The sequence below is a fragment of the Clarias gariepinus genome, chromosome 14, assembly GCF_024256425.1.
Source record: "Clarias gariepinus isolate MV-2021 ecotype Netherlands chromosome 14, CGAR_prim_01v2, whole genome shotgun sequence".
Lineage (NCBI taxonomy): Eukaryota > Metazoa > Chordata > Actinopteri > Siluriformes > Clariidae > Clarias > Clarias gariepinus.
The window spans coordinates 2,146,011-2,165,383 of NC_071113.1; the positions used below are offsets into that span (position 1 = coordinate 2,146,011).

The following is a 19,373-nucleotide window of genomic DNA, read 5'->3' on the forward strand; positions in this document are numbered from 1 at the left end:
CTGGCTGCAGCATTCTGGATTTACTAAAGACTATTTGGACTTACTAAAGACTATAAAGACGACAATTATCCGGCTGGACCAGGGGCTAGTAAACCTTTCTATGGTGCCACCTCTATTTTGGCCATCACAGTTTTGATGGCATGACGCCAGCTCATTTAAGCTTGCATGTCCTGGATGTACTCCACTACAGAAAGGAAAGGGGAAAGGCTGCTCTTCCCAGGCTTCTTTTGGTACATCCAGCAGACCACAAGGACTCCTTCGGAAAATGAGCTTAAAACTAATAAGGCTGGGTAGGGGCCTGTGGGTTTTTTTCGACCGCAAAGAGGACATATTGTAACGGAGCAGCTGATCTCAGTTATGGCATGGCTATACCATCTGGTTAAATATAAATGCAAGCTAAGTGTGTCACCGGGTGGAGCAGAATGAGAGGAATCCAAGTGCAGATGAGTGACTGCAGCGTGAGACAAAGCGTGGTCGAAAGGCGAAAGCAAGGATCAAAAATTGGGGAGTCAGTCAGCAAAGTGTCTGAGCCAAATTGCAAAGCAAGAGCTACAGTCAAAAGGGGGAATCGTTAGTTCAGTTACCAGGAAATCAAAGAGCGAGACAACAGATTTAAAAGTGTGAAACAAAAGCCATAGTCAAAAGGGGAAGTGCAAGATTAAAACCAAGAAAACAAAGAGTGAGGTGACAGTCAAAATCGAGAGGCAGAAAAAAAAAAGCAAACAAAGCAAATTTGGCAACTATGAAACAAAACATGAAAGAATTAAGGTGAGAAATGAACACAATGATCTAGCACTAAAACAGCGCATGCTTAAGTGCTGGAGTAATCAGCATGGAAAGTGAGATCAGTGCACAGACGGTGTGGAAACTGGGTCGTGACAAATCATGAAGTTCAAATATAGCTAATATAATAAATGACAATATTCTGTAGAGGGTTTATAGTAAAAACAAAAAAAATAATTTAAAATTGCTTAGTTATTATATTATATCCAATTGTTATTTAAACTATTTAGTAGGCTCATTTGTAAGTCTATGATTTACCATCACTTAGCCTGTGGCTTGGGAGTATACATACCATACATTCTTTTGTTTATAAAAATATTACAAAAAACTATAAAATATGTTTACCTGTATTTTTCTAAGGCGGTAAATTGGAAGTGGAAATAAAATGTGTAAATTCTGCTAGTTTGTAAAGTCTGTATAAGTTTTGATAATTGACTAATCAAGACTCAAGGATCAAGGTTCAAGGTTATACTTTATTGTCATTTAACTACAGACACTAAGGCACAAAGCAGAATGAAATTACAAAACACAAATAACCCAGCCAACAAATTAAACAAATTAACAAGATATCATAGGGGTTGCTTATAATCTATTTACCCATTTTACATCATAGAAGAAGTCAGAGTCTGTAAGAGCCATGGGATTATTATTTACCAGAATCTTCCTCTTGTTTTTACAGGTTATTTTTGTGGTTAGAAATGCTAAAGACAACCTGATCAGCTACTACCACTTTGACCAAATGAATTTAATTCATCCAGAACCAGGTTCTTGGGAAGAATATCTCCATAAATGTATGGAGGAAAAATAAGAGGTGTATAATCATCTAAAGGACCCATGATTGATAGCTTAAAATAAGGTTCTTTACTACTACCTATGTCCACAGTGCCCTGGGGTTCTTGGTATGACCATGTGAACGGTTACTGGAAAGAAAGAGAGGAGAGGAATATCCTTTACATTTTCTTTGAGGACATGAAAGAGGTACAATATAATATAATTAATATAATAAGTCTCCCAACAACTGATTTCATGTAGAAATCGAAGATCAAACACCTTCAAAAAAGCAACAACACAAAAAAACCCTGTTATTTTACAAATTTCTATGAACACACATGTTCAACAAATATTTAAACACAAAATCACGATTATAATATTTATAAAATAGCCTGCAGGACTGTAGAACTGTGACACAGTATAGTAAAAGTATGATGCAAAATACAATAAAAAGAAGTTCAGTTTTACAATCCTAAAATAAAAAAGAACAAATTGAAATATTTAGACCATTTTGTATGTAAAACATTCTTTTTTTTTTTTACAAACTTAAACATTGCTGTAAAGTACAGTGGGGCAAAAAAAGTATTCTGTCAGCCACCAATTGTGAAAGTTCTCCCACTTAAAAAGTTGAGAGAGGCCTGTAATTTTCATTATAGGTATACCTCAACTATGAGAAACAAAATAAAAATAAAAAATCCAGAAAATCACATTGTAGGATTTTTTATGAATTTATAGGTAAATTTCTCTGTAAAATGAGTATTTGGTCACCTACAAACAAGCGATTTCTGGCTCTCACAGCCTACGGTTGTCCATGCTTTTATCAATGCCTGGACTGACTACTGTATCTTTTTATACATGTGGCTGAACTTTGTGTTGTACCTCTGTCCAACTCCATTAACTCAGATAACTGTAACAGGTTTCAAGGCCAATCATTCAGTGTAATCGTTTCAGATTGAGTGCAATTTTACATGACGTTCCAAGACAAAGCTAAAACCTTCTTTTAAGCTTTTTTGAACACTTGTTACTGGTGCTGATAACATTCCACCACTTTTCTCCAGAAAGCCTTTTTCTCCCTGTCATTTTCATTTACGGTATGCTTATGAATATATTTTAGTTCATCTTTTTATACAAAACTAATAATGTCTTCAGTTTTAGAACTTATTTTATCCTGTAAATCTATCATGTAAAATAAAACCTTTAACAAGAGTAATTAAACAATAAAACTGTATTCAGTTATATTCAATGTTAAAGTTCATTTACTGTAAATCTTTTATTCTAAAGCTACTAACAGAATGTTATCTACATTGTTCATAAATTCCTTAAGATTTTTTTTTTAGATTTATCTGACTTGCATGTTCATTAGCTAAAATGTAATTGCTAAAAATATAAAAATTCATTTTTTTTAATGGAAAATTTTGATTTAAATGTATTTATTTAAATGAGAGATCAGAAACAATTGTGCACAAATACAGCACACGAGACCAGTAAGAAATGCAAAAATTAGAGCTTGAGTGGCCTCTTGTGGTCTTGGGAGAAGTAATATATTCTTTACTTTACAACAGTCCTGCAATTAAAAAATACATGCCATGGGAAGGAGAAACAAATGGGTGTAAGGCTGTCTTGCAGCACACACTGGTACAGTTAAGTATTCAATGGAGCACTCAGAGGGATATGAAATGGACAAAAAGGAAGAACCTGAGGGTTTTAATGAAGCCGTGAACAAGGCAGCCAGCACAATGCATCGTTTTCCTATGATCGAGGTACAAGGTGTCCCGCTCAGAAATTGGATCGCTCAAAACTGGAGCTCTGTTTCAGCTTTCTGTCCAGATCCATCAGATTTGCTCATCTCCACCTACCCGAAAGCAGGTAAAACACTCAGTCATTACAATTCAAGACCAAACAAATTAGTGCCATTAAAACTTTTTTTTTTTTAATACAGGATAATTTAAAACCTAATGCATATGTACTGTCATGTACTGTGTGCATGTGTGTGTACTGTAGGTGTTTTTATATTCTAAAAAGTGTTTTTATCTTAAACTCTTTGTTTTGCTATCTTGATCATGTGTATTTTCTAAGAAGGTTCGAGTCTTTTAACGACTGCAACACCATTGTTTGGATGTTTTATGAAACTGTTGTGGAGAGTGTCATTTCATATGCCGTGGTCTGTTGGGGCTGTAACATGAAAGTGTCAGACAGAAATAGACTGGACAAAGTAATTAAAAGGGCCGGATCTGTGCAAATAGAGCATGGAAGCATGAAGCTTATCTCTGTGGATATAGTATCAAAGAGAATGGTTCTGTCCAAAAATCAATCCATTTTAAATAACGTTTCTCACCTGTGTTCTCTCTGACCAAAGGATTGAATTTAGCCAGAAACTGGTTCTTATCAAGTGTTCTTGAGGCAGGAGGCAGAAATTATACAACTCTTTTCTGTAACGTGTACACTATAGAGAGAGTCATTGTCAGGAACAACAATAATACAGTATTATTATTGCAATTTGTGCAATATTTACCAATGCCCTTGGGCCATGTAACCTTTCAAGTGCAATTTCTGATTTACCCATAAAATTTCTATGTATTATATGTAGCAGAATGTATGTATTATATGTAGCAGAAAAACTTTTTCAAATGTCTTTTTCAACAAATATGCAAAAATCTTACTATACACGTAATCCAACTATAGGGCGGTACAATCCAGTGTCTTTTTGTGCCAGTCCCAAGTCTGGATAGATGCAGAGGGTTGTGTCAGGAAGGGCTTCCAACGTATAACATTTTCCAAATCAAATGATGTAAATCATTACCAGAGCTTCCATACCGGAACGATCATGGCCCCAGTTAACAACGACCGCCACCGGTGCTGTTGACCTACAGGGTGCTGGTGGAAATCGGGCTACTGTTCGAAGAAGAAGAGGAAAAAGGCGTGTTCATAGGCAGAGAGAAAAGAGGAAAGACAAGTTTTTAGGAGTGACTGTAAAGGCTTTGAATGTTAAGACAATGACAGAGAAGGTAAGAGAGTTGGTTAAAATGATGCAGAGTAGAAAAGTGGATATACTATGTATCCAGGAGACTAGGTGGAAAGGTAGCAAGGCTAGAAGCTTAGGAGCAGGGTTCTGATTGTTTTTCTATGGAATGAATAGGAAAAGTAATGGAGTGGGAGTTATCCTTAAAGAGGAGTTTGCAAGGAATGTTCTAGAGGTGAAAAGAGTATGTGATAGGTTAATGAGTCTGAAGCTGGTAATTAATGGTGTGATGTGCAATGTTGTTAGTGGTTATGCCCCACAGGTGGGAGGTGAGTTAGAAGAGAAGGAAAATTTCTGAAGATAGATGAAGTCATGCAGAGCATCCTCAGAGGTGAGAGAGTGGTGATTGGTGCAGATTGGAATGGACATGTTAGAGGAGGGAACAGTGGTGATGAAAATGTGATGGGCAGGTTGGGTCTTCAGAAGAGGACCGCAGACGAACAGTTAGTGGTGGATTTTGCAAAGAGGATGAAAATTGCAGTAGTAAATATATATATACTTTCTTCTAGAAGAGGCAGGAACATTGGGTGACCTATAAGAGTGGAGGCAGAAGCACTCAGGTGGAGTTCATCTTATGTCGACATTGTCATCTGAAGAAGATCAGTGACTGCAAAGTATTCATAGGGGAGAATGTAGCCAGACAACACAGGATGGTGTTGTGTAAAATGAACCTGGTGGTGAGGAAGAGCAGAGGACAAAGTGGTGGAAGTTGAAAAAGAAAGAATATTGTGCAGTTTTCAGGGAGGAGTTGAGACAGGCACTGGGTTGTCAGGAGGGGCTTCCAGTTGACTGAGACTTAAAGCGCGACTCGAGACATGGAATAAATTTAGTTAAACAATGAACAAGGCTGATGTTTCTTTAAACATGACATAACAAACAACATGATTAGAATTAATAATAGTGAAAAAAACATATTTAGAAAACTATGTGCATTAAACTTTACTTTTAACTTATGTATTTTGTAAAAAAAACCTCACGAGAAAAAAATCTTCTCTGACCAAAGAATAAAGCCCCCAAATTGTTGGGTTTAAATGAAGAAGAAGTGTGCCCGGGATAAGTTTTAAGCTAAAAGAAGAAGAGTTTTAGCTTGTTGTGTTTGAAACAAGAAAGTGCAGGAATGTATACAGAGAAAGAGGCTAGCTAAGAAGAAGTGGGACACTGAGAGAACTGAAGAAAGTAGACAGGAGCACAGGGGGATGCAGCGTAAAGTGAAGGTAGAGGTGGCAAAGGCTAAACAAAGTGCATATAAAGACTTGGTATGCTAGGTCGGACAGTAAGGAGGGAGAGATGGATCTGTACAGGATGGCGAGACAAGGATATAGAGGTGCATGTGCAGCATGTTAGAGTGATTAAAGATAGGGATGGAAATGTACTGACAGGTGCCGGGAGGGAATTGGAAAGATGAAAGGAGTACTTTAAAGAGTTGATGAGTGAGGAAAATAAAAGAGAATGAAGAGTAGAAGAGGTGACTGTTGTGTAGCAGGAAGTAGCAAAAATAAGTAAGAGTGGGGTGAGTAGGATGTTAAAAAAGATGAAAAGTGGAGAGGCAGTTGGTCCTGATGACATACCTGTGGAGGTATGAAAGTGCTTAGAAGAGGTTTCTACTCAACTATGGCATATAAAATTCCAATCTTTAAGTACAAGGGGGATGTACAGACTTGTGGCAGCTACAGAGGAATAAATCTGATGACCCATACAATGAAGGTTTTGGAAAGAGTAGTGGAAGCTAGATTATTGGCAGAGGTGAGCATTTGTGAGCAGCAATATGGTTTCATGCCTAAAAACAGTATAACAGGTGCAGTATTTGCTTTGAAGGATGCTGGTGGAGAAGTACAAAGAAGACACTTTACGTATAACAGGGTGCTAGAAAAAGGAACTTTGGTATTGTATGAGGAAGTCTGGAGTGGCAGAGGAGTATGTTAGAGTGGTGCAGGACATGTACGAGAGCTGTAAGACTATGGTGAGATGTGCTGTAGGTGCGACAGAAGAGTTCAAGGTGGAGGTGTGTCTGCATCAAGGACTGGCTCCTTCTTGTTTGCTTTGGTGATGGACAGGAAGTGGAACAGTAAGGCTACAGGGAGCAGAGGTAAAGAAGGTGCAGGACTTTAGTATTTAGGGTTAACGGTGCAGAGCAATGGATAGTGTGGAAAGGAGATGAAGAGGCGTGTACAGAAGGGTGGAATGGGTGGAGAAAAGTGTCAGGTGTTATGTGACAAGAGTATCAGCAAGAATGAAAAAAGGTATACAAGACAGAGGTGAGATCAGTGATCCCCTACGGCTTAGAGACAGTGGCACTGAGGAAAAGACAGGAGGCAGAGTTGGAGGTAGCAGAGATAAAGATGCTGAGGTTCATTAATTATGACAAAACTGCAATACAACATTTACTGTACACTCTTACATAAAACATCCTTATGAGCACAAACTCCCTAGGACTTTTGCAATAAAGCTCGCCATGGCTTATTTGCAGTATTATGTTTTAGGTTTAAATATTGATGAGAGACAAAATCGCTTGATTGACACCTAGCAAGGGACACCCACACAATGGAGTGTTAAATGTGATCTAGTTTATTTAAAAAAAAAGAAGTTTTAGAAGAAGAAGCTCACCATAGTCTTACAGCTCTCGTACATGTCCTGCACCACTCTAACATACTCCTCTGCCACTCCAGACTTCCTCATACAATACCAAAGTTCCTTTTTCTAGCACCCTGTTATACGTAAAGTGTCTTCTTTGTACTTCTCCACCAGCATCCTTCAAAGCAAATACTGCACCTGTTATACTGTTTTTCTTTGTTTTGGCACATCTATCGCTTTGCAACATCAAAAGAGCATAATCCATTTGCATGTTCAATGGAATTTTGGGGACTTAAAAGAAACAAAAGAACCATAGGTTGTATTGCCATATAAAGAATAGGGTGGACAATAAAGAAAGCTGGGAAAGTTAACACCATTTAGGGAAAGTTTCAGACAACAATTACACTACGCCAGCTGTCAGAGAAGTGTTAGGCTCACATCTGCACCATCTACATTTGGTTCAAAAGCAGAATGTTATTGTCAGGGCTCCTCAATCGGCGCGTGTGTGGCATAATTGCTGGAGGCGAGATGGCGGTTCAAATAAGGTTTTTATTAAATATAAACAACACATAAAACACTTAAATAAACACCGACATAAACCATACGATCTGAACCAAAGCTAGACGCCTGACTGAAGTTCAGTCAGGCTATTTATAATCCTTAATTTAATTACTTTCCCTCGGTTCAGGTGAATGTCTGTGTCACCTGACCGAGGTGCAGTCTGGGACTTGAAGTCCAACTAACCAAAACTACAAACATAAAACATACCCAGGCGCTTTGGCGCCCTCTAGGGGTTAACCGTTACAGTACCCCCCCCTAAAAAACGCTCCTCCGGAGCGTTCCCGGAGGACCCGGACTCCCCCCCCAGCGGTCCCAGTCCGGACCCCCAACACCGAGGCGGTCGATCCCCTCTTGCGAGCAGGGCTGGCAAGCCTGCGTCATCCACGCCCGCATGCAAGGCTTAAGAGCTGGAGCGACGCTCGGCGGCGGCTGAGCAGCTGGAGCGACGCTCGGCTGCGGCTGAGCAGCTGGAGCGACGCTCGGCGGCGGCTGAGGAGCTGGAGCGACGCTCGCTGAGCTGGGCGGCGGCGGAGCTGGAGCGACGCTCGCTGAGCTGGGCGGCGGCGGCGGCGGAGCTGGAGCGACGCTCGCTGAGCTGGGCGGCGGCAGAGCTGAAGCGACGCCCGCTGAGGTGGGCGGCGGCGGAGCTGAAGCGCCGCTCGCTGAGCTGGGCGGCTGGAGCGACGTCCTCAAAGCCGGGCGGCGGAGGAAGCAGCAGGCCGGACTGGAAGTCTAGCCGAGGAGCCGGAGCGTCGTTCGCTGTCTCCATCGGCGGCTGCTGAGCTGGTGCGATGTCCTCAAAGCCGGGAGGCGGAGGAAGCAGCGTGCCGTCCTCGCAGCCAGGCTGAGGAGCTGGAGCGACGTCCTCAAAGCCGGGAGGTGGAGGAAGAAGTGTGCCGTCCTCGCAGCCAGGCTGAGGAGCTGGAGCGACGTCCCCCATGTCGGGCAGAGGCAGAGGCGGCGGCGGTGGAGGAAACGTGTCCTCGTCGCCGTGCAGCCGCGGCGCGTAGACATCCGCGTCGACCACAGGCGGGGGCGGGAGAGGGAGCGCGTCTTCCAGATTAGGGAGAGGGAGAACCTCCGGGACTACTGCGTGGCTCTCCCGAACCTGGATGAGCAGCATCTGGAGCTGCGCTACCTGCTCCCGCAGGTCTGAAATGCGCTCCCTATTTTGCTGCGCCACAACCGCGTAGTCATTTCCCGGTTGATCCTCGCCACCGTCCTGCCAGACCTCCTCGGCCCGCGCCTCTTGGATGGTGGTTGGGACCGTGTATCTCCTCGCTGCCTCACCCTTGAACGGCGTCCGCCGAATGGCGAGTCTGCAGCCTTCCCAGCTGTGCCGCGCTCTTCTCTCTCGCTGCTCTTCGCTGTTTTCCAGCCAGTCCGCCGGTTCGCTCAGCTTGCAGCCTTCCCAGCTCTGCAAGAGCTCTCTCTCCCCTTGCTCCTCGCTGTCCTCCAGCCATTCCGCCAGCTCGGGCGAGATGGTGATAGCGCCCCCCCAAAAAACGTCTGGGGGAGCGACCTCCGCTATGCCACTACGACGGTCTAGCTTTCTGTCAGGGCTCCTCAATCGGCGCGTGTGTGGCATAATTGCTGGAGGCGAGATGGCGGTTCAAATAAGGTTTTTATTAAATATAAACAACACATAAAACACTTAAATAAACACCGACATAAACCATACGATCTGAACCAAAGCTAGACGCCTGACTGAAGTTCAGTCAGGCTATTTATAATCCTTAATTTAATTACTTTCCCTCGGTTCAGGTGAATGTCTGTGTCACCTGACCGAGGTGCAGTCTGGGACTTGAAGTCCAACTAACCAAAACTACAAACATAAAACATACCCAGGCACTTTGGCGCCCTCTAGGGGTTAACCGTTACAGTTATATTGGGTACAGTAATTATAAAGAATAAAAAGGATAACATTTTGCAGCCAGAAATCTAGACAGCAAATTTCACTTGTTCTTTTATAATAAATATAACATATAAGGTTTTAATGATTCATATTTTAAGTCCACATCTAAAGCCCTATATTCATTCTCCCACATTATTGGCACTGTCATTATTCATGGTTTTCCTGCATTCCTGTACAATAGGTGGACAAGCGGTATGTTACTTTTACCATCGCAGCGCACGGCAATAGCATTTGGGTTTTGTGCATTTGCTGCCTTTTATCTCTGAGTGGCGCTATCTAACGTCTCAGACCTTAGTTCATTCTCTCCAGGATTAATGAGCTGCAGCTCATCTAGAGCCACACATAGTTTTAGATAAAATCAAGTGAAACATTGTACAGTAATTAAACAAATTCATAATCACAGTGGTAACATTACAGTACAAATTTATAATTTAAATTAAATCTAAATTTTTTAGGATCAAATTTAAGAAACGTAAAAGTTAACACATTAAGCCTTTAGATTTTATTATGTGTAATTACAAAAGCTACGCGTGTAGGGTCTTGTGTCATCTCATATTTTGTGTTCTTTAAATTTGTAGTGTATTCATTAACTGAAATAAATAAAACTAAATGACCATAAAATAAAAAAATAATAAATTAGAGTGCAAAAACTATATAGTAAAACTATATAAGCTACATAGCCTGCATTGAATCAGAGTGTTCAATGTTTAAAGCATCTCTTGCTAAGGCTGCAGCTGTGAGCTGTGGTCTTAAAGTCATGAGTGCCTTAAGGGGTGGCGACCATCGAGCATTGTGGTGAACACAGGTGCTCAGGAAAGTCATTCGACTGAAAAAGGAGGTCTTCAGGGATATGTTATCCCGGAGGATTCTGGAGACAATTGCAAGGCCCACACGAAGGACAGCAACTGCAGCAGTTGCAGAGTCAAAGCTTTAGGTGTGGGAGGAGCTCGGAGAAGACATGGAGAAGGACTTTTGGGTGGCACCAAGGTGCTTTCTGGAAAACAATCCAGCACCTGAGAAGGGGGGACTGTGGAAATCACCCAAGCTATGTACAGCAGGGATGAGACACTGTTGACCTCGACTGAAGAGTTAATCAGGCAGTGATAGGAGTACTTTAAACTTACTCCTTAACCCAACTAATCCACCCTCTACTGCAGAGTTGAAGAATGATGGAGGAGGCGACGTTGATCTCTGAGTTATGTCAATGAGGTAGTCAAAGAACACCACAGTGGTAAAGCCCAGATAATTGACAAAGATCTATCCAGAAATGCTAAAGGCTCTGGGTGTTGAGGGGCTGTTTTAGTTGACATGCTTCTTTAACATGGCATGAGAGTAGGGCCTAAGGAGTGGCAGACTGGCATGGTGGTTTCCCTTTTCAAAAAGGGGGACCAAAGGGTGTGTGCCAACTACTGGGCCAAGCAACATTCGAGAATTTAAATAAATGTGTTGTGCTTCACTGAATATCCGCCAGATAGTTCATGGAAGGACTTTTCTTTAAAAGCCAGACAAGGTACACTGAAGAATTGTGTATAATTGGTTAGCCTAAAATAATATTTTTTCCCATGCTAAAGCAAACAAGAATTTTATTTTGTTTTACAACAGATCTTTCATGGTTTTTGCTGTTTGTGTCCAGCATTAAATTATTATTTCATCTATTATTTAACCACGGCTGGAAATAATTGCTGGTATGTAATGTGATTGTGAATTTATGACTGAAATAAAGCTGTCTGTCTTTTGTAAAGTACTTTCACCAGGAGCACCAGGATGGGTCAGACAGGTCCAGAGGGCAGATGGAGTCTGGATCACTGGCAGCTCAGAAACGACTTGTGTAGCTCGACGAAAAGAGAGGGAAACTAATACCATGTTTACGGTTTCTGTTGCCTAGAGGAAGCATGTATAGGGAAAAAAGCAATGGGCCTAAAACTGAACCTTGTGGAACTCCAAACTCCACTAGAGAGCATGCAGAATAATTAACATTTAAGTCTACATACTGATAATGATCGGTCAAATAGGATCTGAGCCAGGAGAGGGCTGTACCCTTAATTCCCACTACATTTTCTAATCTGTGAAGAAGAATACCATGATCAATGGTGCCAAAAGCTGAGGTTGAGTAATACAAGCATAGTTACACAACCCTGATCAGAGGCCAATACGAGGTCATTTATTACTTTAACAAGTGCTGTTTCTGTGCTGTGATGGAGCTTAAATCCCGACTGATACAGTTCATGTATGCTATTTCTATGTAGATATGAGTATACTGTAGCTGCTCCGCTACTATCTTTTCGAGAATCTTAGAGATGAAGGGGAGGTTTGATATTGGCCTGTAATTGGACAGCTGACAGGGGTCGAGGTCAGGTTTCTTACTAATCGGTTTAATAACTGCTAATTTAAAAGATTTTGGAACATACCTAATGCTGAGTGAGGAATTAATTATTCTCAACAGGGGTTCTGTTATTACTGGTACTATCTGTTTAAGAAAATGTGTCGGTATAGAATCTAAGATACAGGTTGATAAATTTGCAGAAAAGATAAGTGAAATTAGTTCATTCTCTTCAAGGGGAGTAAAGTATTCTAGATTCTGATCTGACATAGTTAGTTTAAAATCTGCATCAATTGCATTGTCCGGTTTCAAAGCCTCAATTTTATGCCGGATATTTACAATTTTATTATTTAAAAAAAGTTCATAAAGTCCTCACTATTGTATGATGTTGTTGTGGAGATTTCTAAAGTGGTCTTATTTCTAGTTAATTTGGCTACAGTATTAAATAAATACCGTATAAATAAGAATCTAGAATTATTTTTGTTATTTTCGAGATACGTTGATCTAGCTACACTAAGAGCTTTTCTATAATTAATTATATTTCACTAATGCTCTCCTTTTATGTCATTTGAAATACTAACAGTTTAGTTCGACGCCATTTTCATTTTTATTTCCGAGCTGTCTGTTTTAAAGGACGTGTGTGGTCTTTATACCAGGGAGCAAGTTTCTTATCTCTAATATTTTTTTTTCTTTTAACTGGAGCTACATTATCTAAGGTATAACAGAACTTCTTCTTTGTCTTTGGGCTGTTCCCTTTAAGGGGTCACCACAGAGAATCATCTGCCTCCATCTAACCCTATTCTCTGCATTCTTTTCTCTAACACCAACTAACTTCATGTCCTCTCTCACTGCATCCATAAATCTCTTCTTTGGTCTTCCTCTAGACCTTCTGCCTGGCAGTTCAAACCTCAGCATCCTTCTACCGATATATTTACCATCTCTCCTCTGAACATGTCCAAACCACCTCAATCTGGCCTCTCTGACTTTATCTCCAAAACATCTAACATGGGTTGTCCCTCTGATGAACTCATTTTTGATCCTATACATCCTTGTCAATCTCAAGGGGAACCTCAACATCTTCAGCTCTGCTACCTCCAACTCCTGTCTTTTCTTCAGTGCCACTGTCTCTAAGCCATAGAGCCTCGCTGGTCTCACCACTGTCCTGTACACCTTTCCTTTCATTCCCGCTGATACACTTTTATCGCACAACACACCTGAAACTTTTCTCCACCCATTCCAACCTCCCTGTACCCGCCCCTTCACCTCCTTTTCACACTCTCCGTTGCTCTGGACCGTTAATCCTAAGTACTTAAAGTCCTGCACCCTCTTTTCCTCTGCTCCCTGTATCCTCACCATTCCTCTTGGGTTCCTCTCATTCATACACATGTATTCCATCTTACTGCGGCTAACCTTCATTCCTCTGCTTTCCAGAGCATACCTCCACCTCTCCAAATTTTCTTCCACCTGTTCCCTGCTCTCGCTACAAAGCACAATGTCATTCGCAAACATTATAGTCCATGGAGACTCCTGTCTAACCTCACCATTCATCCTGTCCATCACCAGAGCAAACAAAAAGGGGCTTAGAGCCGATCCTTGATGCAGACCCACCTTCACCTTGAACTCTTCTGTCATACCTACAGCACATCTCACCACTGACTTACAGCTCTCATACATGTGCTGCACGACTCAAAAAGAGGGTAGGAACAGTGTCCCAGCACTTAGAAAAGATTTTCAAAGTTGATGTCTTTCAGCAAGAGTTCTGCAGAGGTTTTTAAAGTTATGAAGCTTTCTTGCACATTGTTTGAAGTAAGTATGCTTACTTTCAAATCCTTAATGTGCATAAACGGATGAGTGGCCCAAACTGAGTGATAAGTTCTGGATAATGACTTAGGTAGTAATGCTTAGGCTTACGTGATGTTCCCCAAAACTCTGTTTTCTGATATGCAAATATTCATCTATCAGAACTCGTAAATAGGCTACCTGACCTGTGGAAATTGCTAATGCACAAACAAGCTCTACAATTTCTCTTAGCTGTAAGATAAATTGCCATGCCACACTATCTTAGGGACATTTTATTTTATCACCAATTAATACTGGCAACATTCGCAGGAAACACTTTAAACTGCATGTCCGGAGAGTTTTCAGCCCCAGGGTTAACCTCAAAAGGTTGTTGTTAGCATAATTGGCTAGATATTTAAAATGATTTATGCGCTGATTCTATTGAAAATTGTCACGCGCTGATCGAAGACCGCGTCATTCATTTGACATTTCCTTTCCCACGCTGTCAGGCTCTTATCACATGGTCATGCTTTCCCACGCTGTCATTGACCCTCCCGGACCGCCCCGCCGGCACACTGGTTTCTCATCTGGCGCTGATTTCATCCAGCTTATAAGGAAGCGCAGCGCAATTTCTCGCATTTTTGTTCATGTTAGTTTCACGTTGCCAACCTCGCCTGTTTTCTCGACCTTACCTCTCATCTCACGATTCGGATTTGTTATTACTCTTAGATTTAACGGCTTCGAACTTTCGCTTCCGTTTCCCGACTACGGCCCAGCTTCACGACTCGGCACTGACACCACGCTCACCTGCTGAAACAGTCACGCCCGTACGGAGCTTGACCAAAGCCACTCGTCTGCACCTGCTTCTGGATCAATCCACCAAGCCCAAGAGTCTCTTCTTCCTGACAGAATAATCCAGCCATAGTGGATCCAGCAGGATTGAACAGAATAAGACAAGCAGTGGAGATTCAAGGCGAGCTCCTTTGAAAACACCAGGAGTAGCTGATGTCACGGCCTGCGTGCAGCACCTCCAGACGCCTACAGCTCGGGGCATAACCCCAGAGTCCCCGCGAGAGCCGCGCCTACCAGCCCCTTCCACCTACGGGGGGGAACCGGGAACCTGTAGATCGTTCTTATCCCAATGTTTGCTGATCTTTAAACTGAAAGCCTTCACCTTCTCTTCAGAAAGATCCTGATCACGTCTCTTCGTGATCACGCTCCTCACCCGGAGAGCCCGGGAGTGAAGTACGGCCCTCTGGGACTCTCGCGACCCATGCTGCGAGAGCTTCAAGAACTTTTCGGGGGAGATGAGGAGGGTCTTTGACCACTCCCACATCGGCAGGGAGGCCGGGACCAGACTACTGCGCAATCACCAAGGGTCACGCTTCGCGTAAGACTACTCCATTGAGTTTCGGACACTAGCCACCTCGAGTGGATGGAACGACAGAGCCCAGGCAGACGTTTTCCTGGAAGGGTTGTCAAAGGCACTTAAGGACAAGCTAGTTATGGTCCTCGCGGGGAGGATTGACTCACGTCTTCGTTCTAGACGCCCTACCCGGAGGTCACCCCCTGCTAGGAGATCACCTCCTCCCAGAGCGCCTCGCCCATTTTCTCCCCCATCTCAGAGCAATCAGGAGGAGCCCATGCAGCTGGGCAGAACCCACATCTCTGAACAGGAGAGACGCCACCTGGAAGGAACCTGTTTATACTGTGGTAGTTCCGATCACATCCTCCGGAACTGCCGGGTAAAAGGAAACGCCCTCTAGTCAGGGAGCCCTAGAGGGTGCTCCACGCATCACGCACTCCTTACCCCAGCCAAACCTGAGGAGACTGACTGAGTATCATGATCTCAAGCAGGATTTCAGCAAGACCGGCGCCATGTCGCTTCCACCACATCGATCGTATGACTGCCCTATCGACCTTCTCCCAGGATTATCACCTCTGAAGGGTCACTTATACTCCCTAACCCACCAAGAGAGAGGTGTCATGGACACATACATCATGGAGGCCCTCACCGCTGGAATCATCCGCCCGTCCTCCTTTCCAGTGGGGGCAGGATTTTTCTTTATGAAAAAAAAGATGGGTCCCTACGCCCCTGTATCGATTATATGATTATAACGAGATCACTGTGTCACGGTGCAGAGCGGAACGAGGTGAATCCAGGCGCAGATGAGTGACAGCAACGTGAAAACAAGAACGAGGTCGGAAAGCGGAATCGGAGGTCAATACCGGGAGATAAATCAGCGCAGCGTTTAAGTCAAATCGTAAAACGAGAGCAGTAGTCAGAAGGGGAGGCGTTTAATCGGTAACCGGGAAATCAATCAGCGAAGCGACAACCAAAAAACGAGAGACAAAAGCCGTGGTCAAAGCAAGGAAGCGCGAGGTCAAAACCGGGAGATCAAAGAGCGAGGCAAACAAAACCGAGACGAGAAACCGAAAGCAAAAACGAGAAACAAAGCAGACTTGGCAACGTGAAAGCAGGAACAAAAATAACGCGAGAGAATCGAGGCAAAATACACAAGATAATCCAGCGATTTAAGCAGCGCGCAGCGCGTGCTTAAATGCTGGAGTAATCAGACGGGGATTAGAGACAGGTGTGCAGACGGGGCGGAAACAGGGGCGTGGGAAAGGACACAGACAGACTAAGGTAAACATGAGCACATGGACAAAGTGACAGCGTGGGAAAAAGGGAGCACAAGGCAGACCGGGCATAAATCATGACAGTACCCCCCCCTTTATGAACGCCTCTGGGCGTTAGAGCGCGGAGCCTCAGGGTAGCATTTATAAAAGTCAGAAATTAACTTGGGGTCTAGGACAAACTTGGCAGGGATCCAGCTTCTCTCCTCAGGTCCATAGCCCTCCCAGTCCACCAGGAACTGAATGCCCCTACCTTGGCGGCGAGCTTTCAGGAGTCGGCGGACAGTGTAGGCTTCACTGCCGTCAATGATACGGGGAGGAGGTAGAGGGTGGGTGGGGGGACTTAATGGACATGAGACGAGACGGCGCAGCTGGGACACGTGAAACGTAGGATTGATTCGTCGCATGGTTGAGGGGAGCAAGAGTTTAACAGCGCAGGGGTTGACTATCTTGGTGATGGTGAAGGGGCCGAGGTAACGAGGGGAAAGCTTGCGGCAGGTGGTCTTTAGGGGAATATCTCTGGCGGCGAGCATGACTCTCTGCCCCACCCTGTACTTGGGAGCCTGAGAGCGTCTGCGGTCAGCCTGTGTCTTATATCTTCTGCCGACCCGTAACAGTGTTCTCCTCGCTTGCAGCCAGGTCTTTCTGCAGCGCCTAACAAAAGCTTGGGCTGATGGGACACTGGCCTCCTCCTCCTGAGACGGGAATAAGGGTGGTTGATAGCCCAGGCAGCACTGGAAGGGAGACAAACCAGTAGATGACGATACTTGGGAGTTGTGGGCGTATTCCACCCAAGGCAGGAACTTGCTCCAGGAGGCGACATCTCGGGAGGTCATGCACCTTAAGGCTACCTCAAGGGACTGGTTCTTTCTTTCCGTCTGTCCGTTGGATTGGGGGTGAAAGCCTGAGGACAGACTGGGGGTGGCTCCAATGAGTCTACAGAACGCCTTCCAAAATTGTGATGTAAATTGGGGCCCACGGTCAGAGACGATGTCATTGGGGAGACCGTGCAGCCTAAAAACGTGCGTTATCATGAGATCAGCGGTTTCCTTGGCGGATGGAAGCTTGGGTAGCGGAATGAAGTGGGCGGCCTTAGAGAACCGATCCACCATGGTCATAATGCATGAGTGGCCGTTGGAGGAGGGTAACCCTGTGACAAAGTCCAGGGCAATGTTAGACCATGGACGAGATGGGATAGGTAATGGTCTGAGGAGGCCTGCCGGCGCGGTGTTGGTGTGCTTGCATCTAGCACAGGTGTCACATGCTGCCACAAAGCTGGAGGTGTCTTCCTTGACCGTGGACCACCAGAAACGTTGTTGGATTAGAGACAGAGTTCGAGCTGAGCCAGGATGACAGGAAAGCTTGGAGCTGTGTGCCCATTCCAGAACTTGAGAACGTAGGGGAAGTGGAACAAACAAGCGGTTTGGAGGCACGTTACTTGGCCCGGGTTCATGAGACAGGGCTTGCTGGACCTTGGTTTCGATATCAAGCTCAGCAGCTGCGAGCAAGCATGACGGGGGAATAATGGTTTCGTTGGCAGTGGAGTCGTGAGTAGGAGAAAACTGCCTGGAGAGTGCATCTGGCTTGGAATTCTTGGACCCAGGACGATAGGAGAGAACGAAGTTGAATCTGGCGAAGAACAGTGCCCACCGAGCCTGGCGAGAGTTTAGCCTCTTGGCGTTCTGCAGATATTCGAGGTTCTTGTGGTCGGTCCAGACCAAAAATGGGGTCTCCGTCCCCTCTAACCAGTGTCTCCATTCTTCTAGGGCCAGCTTGATGGCCAGCAGTTCTCGATCGCCGATGCCGTAATTCACCTCAGCAGGAGTTAAGCGGTGAGAGAAGAAAGAGCACGGGTGTAGCTTGTTGTCATGTGCAGCTCTCTGGGAAAGGACACCTCCTACCCCTGTGCTGGAGGCGTCGACTTCCACAACAAATTGGCGTGACGGATCTGGAATAGTCAGGATTGGGGCAGACGTGAAGCGTTTCTTGAGTTCCGAGAAGGCTTTTTCAGAGGTCATGTCCCAACGGAAACACATCTTGGGAGAAGTCATGGCCGTTAAAGGGGCAGCGATGGAGCTGTAGCCTCGGATGAACCGACGATAAAAGTTGGCAAAACCCAAGAATCTTTGAAGTTCCTGTCTTGTGGTGGGCGTGGGCCAGTTTGTGACTGCATGGAGCTTGGCAGGCTCCATTTCGATGCCTGAGGGGCCAATAACAAATCCCAGGAAAGTGGTGGTTGTTGTGTGAAATTCGCACTTTTCTGCTTTGACGAAGAGATTGTTTTCTAACAGTCTTTGTAGCACCCGTCGAACATGGTGTTGGTGCTCCCCTAGGTCTCGGGAGAAGATTAAAATGTCATCTAAATACACAAATACAAATGAATTCAGAAAATCTCTGAGGACATCGTTGATGAGAGCCTGAAAGACGGCCGGGGCGTTGGTCAGGCCAAACGGGACCACCAGGTACTCATAGTGTCCTGTTGGAGTATTAAAAGCAGTCTTCCATTCGTCACCCTCTCGGATTCGGACGAGGTGGTATGCGTTGCGAAGGTCCAGTTTGGAAAAGATCTTTGCTTCCTGGAGAAGTTCAAAGGCGGTTGTCATTAATGGAAGGGGATAGCGGTTCTTTACTGTGATCTGGTTCAGGCCCCTATAGTCGATGCATGGACGAAGGGACCCATCTTTTTTGCCCACGAAGAAGAAGCCGGCTCCCGCCGGGGAGGAGGAGGGGCGAATGATCCCTGCCGCGAGGGACTCCGAGATGTAATGGTTCATAGCTTCACGTTCCCTGGGTGACAGAGAATATAGGCGGCCCTTGGGGGGCGTGGTGCCTGGGAGCAGGTCGATAGCGCAGTCATATGGTCGGTGGGGGGGCAGGGAGACAGCACGAGATTTACTGAAGACCTCCTTGAGATCATGGTACTCTGACGGGACGTCTGTGAGATCCAGCGGTTCCTTCACCGATGCAGGACTGAGGCAAGACGTGGCTGCAGCTCGCAGGCAGGTAGTGGCGCATGA

General features: G+C 44.5%; 1 protein-coding gene across 1 annotated transcript in view; it reads left to right on the forward strand.

Annotated features, from left to right (window-relative positions):
- Positions 1–3,230: 3,230 nt before the first annotated feature.
- Positions 3,231–19,373, forward strand: part of LOC128540902 (sulfotransferase 1 family member D1-like) — a 39,726-nt gene continuing 23,583 nt past the window's right edge. The window contains exon 1 of the mRNA XM_053510895.1: positions 3,231–3,420. Coding sequence (XP_053366870.1) covers positions 3,231–3,420 — 190 coding nt within the window. The remainder of the gene's footprint in view (positions 3,421–19,373) is intronic.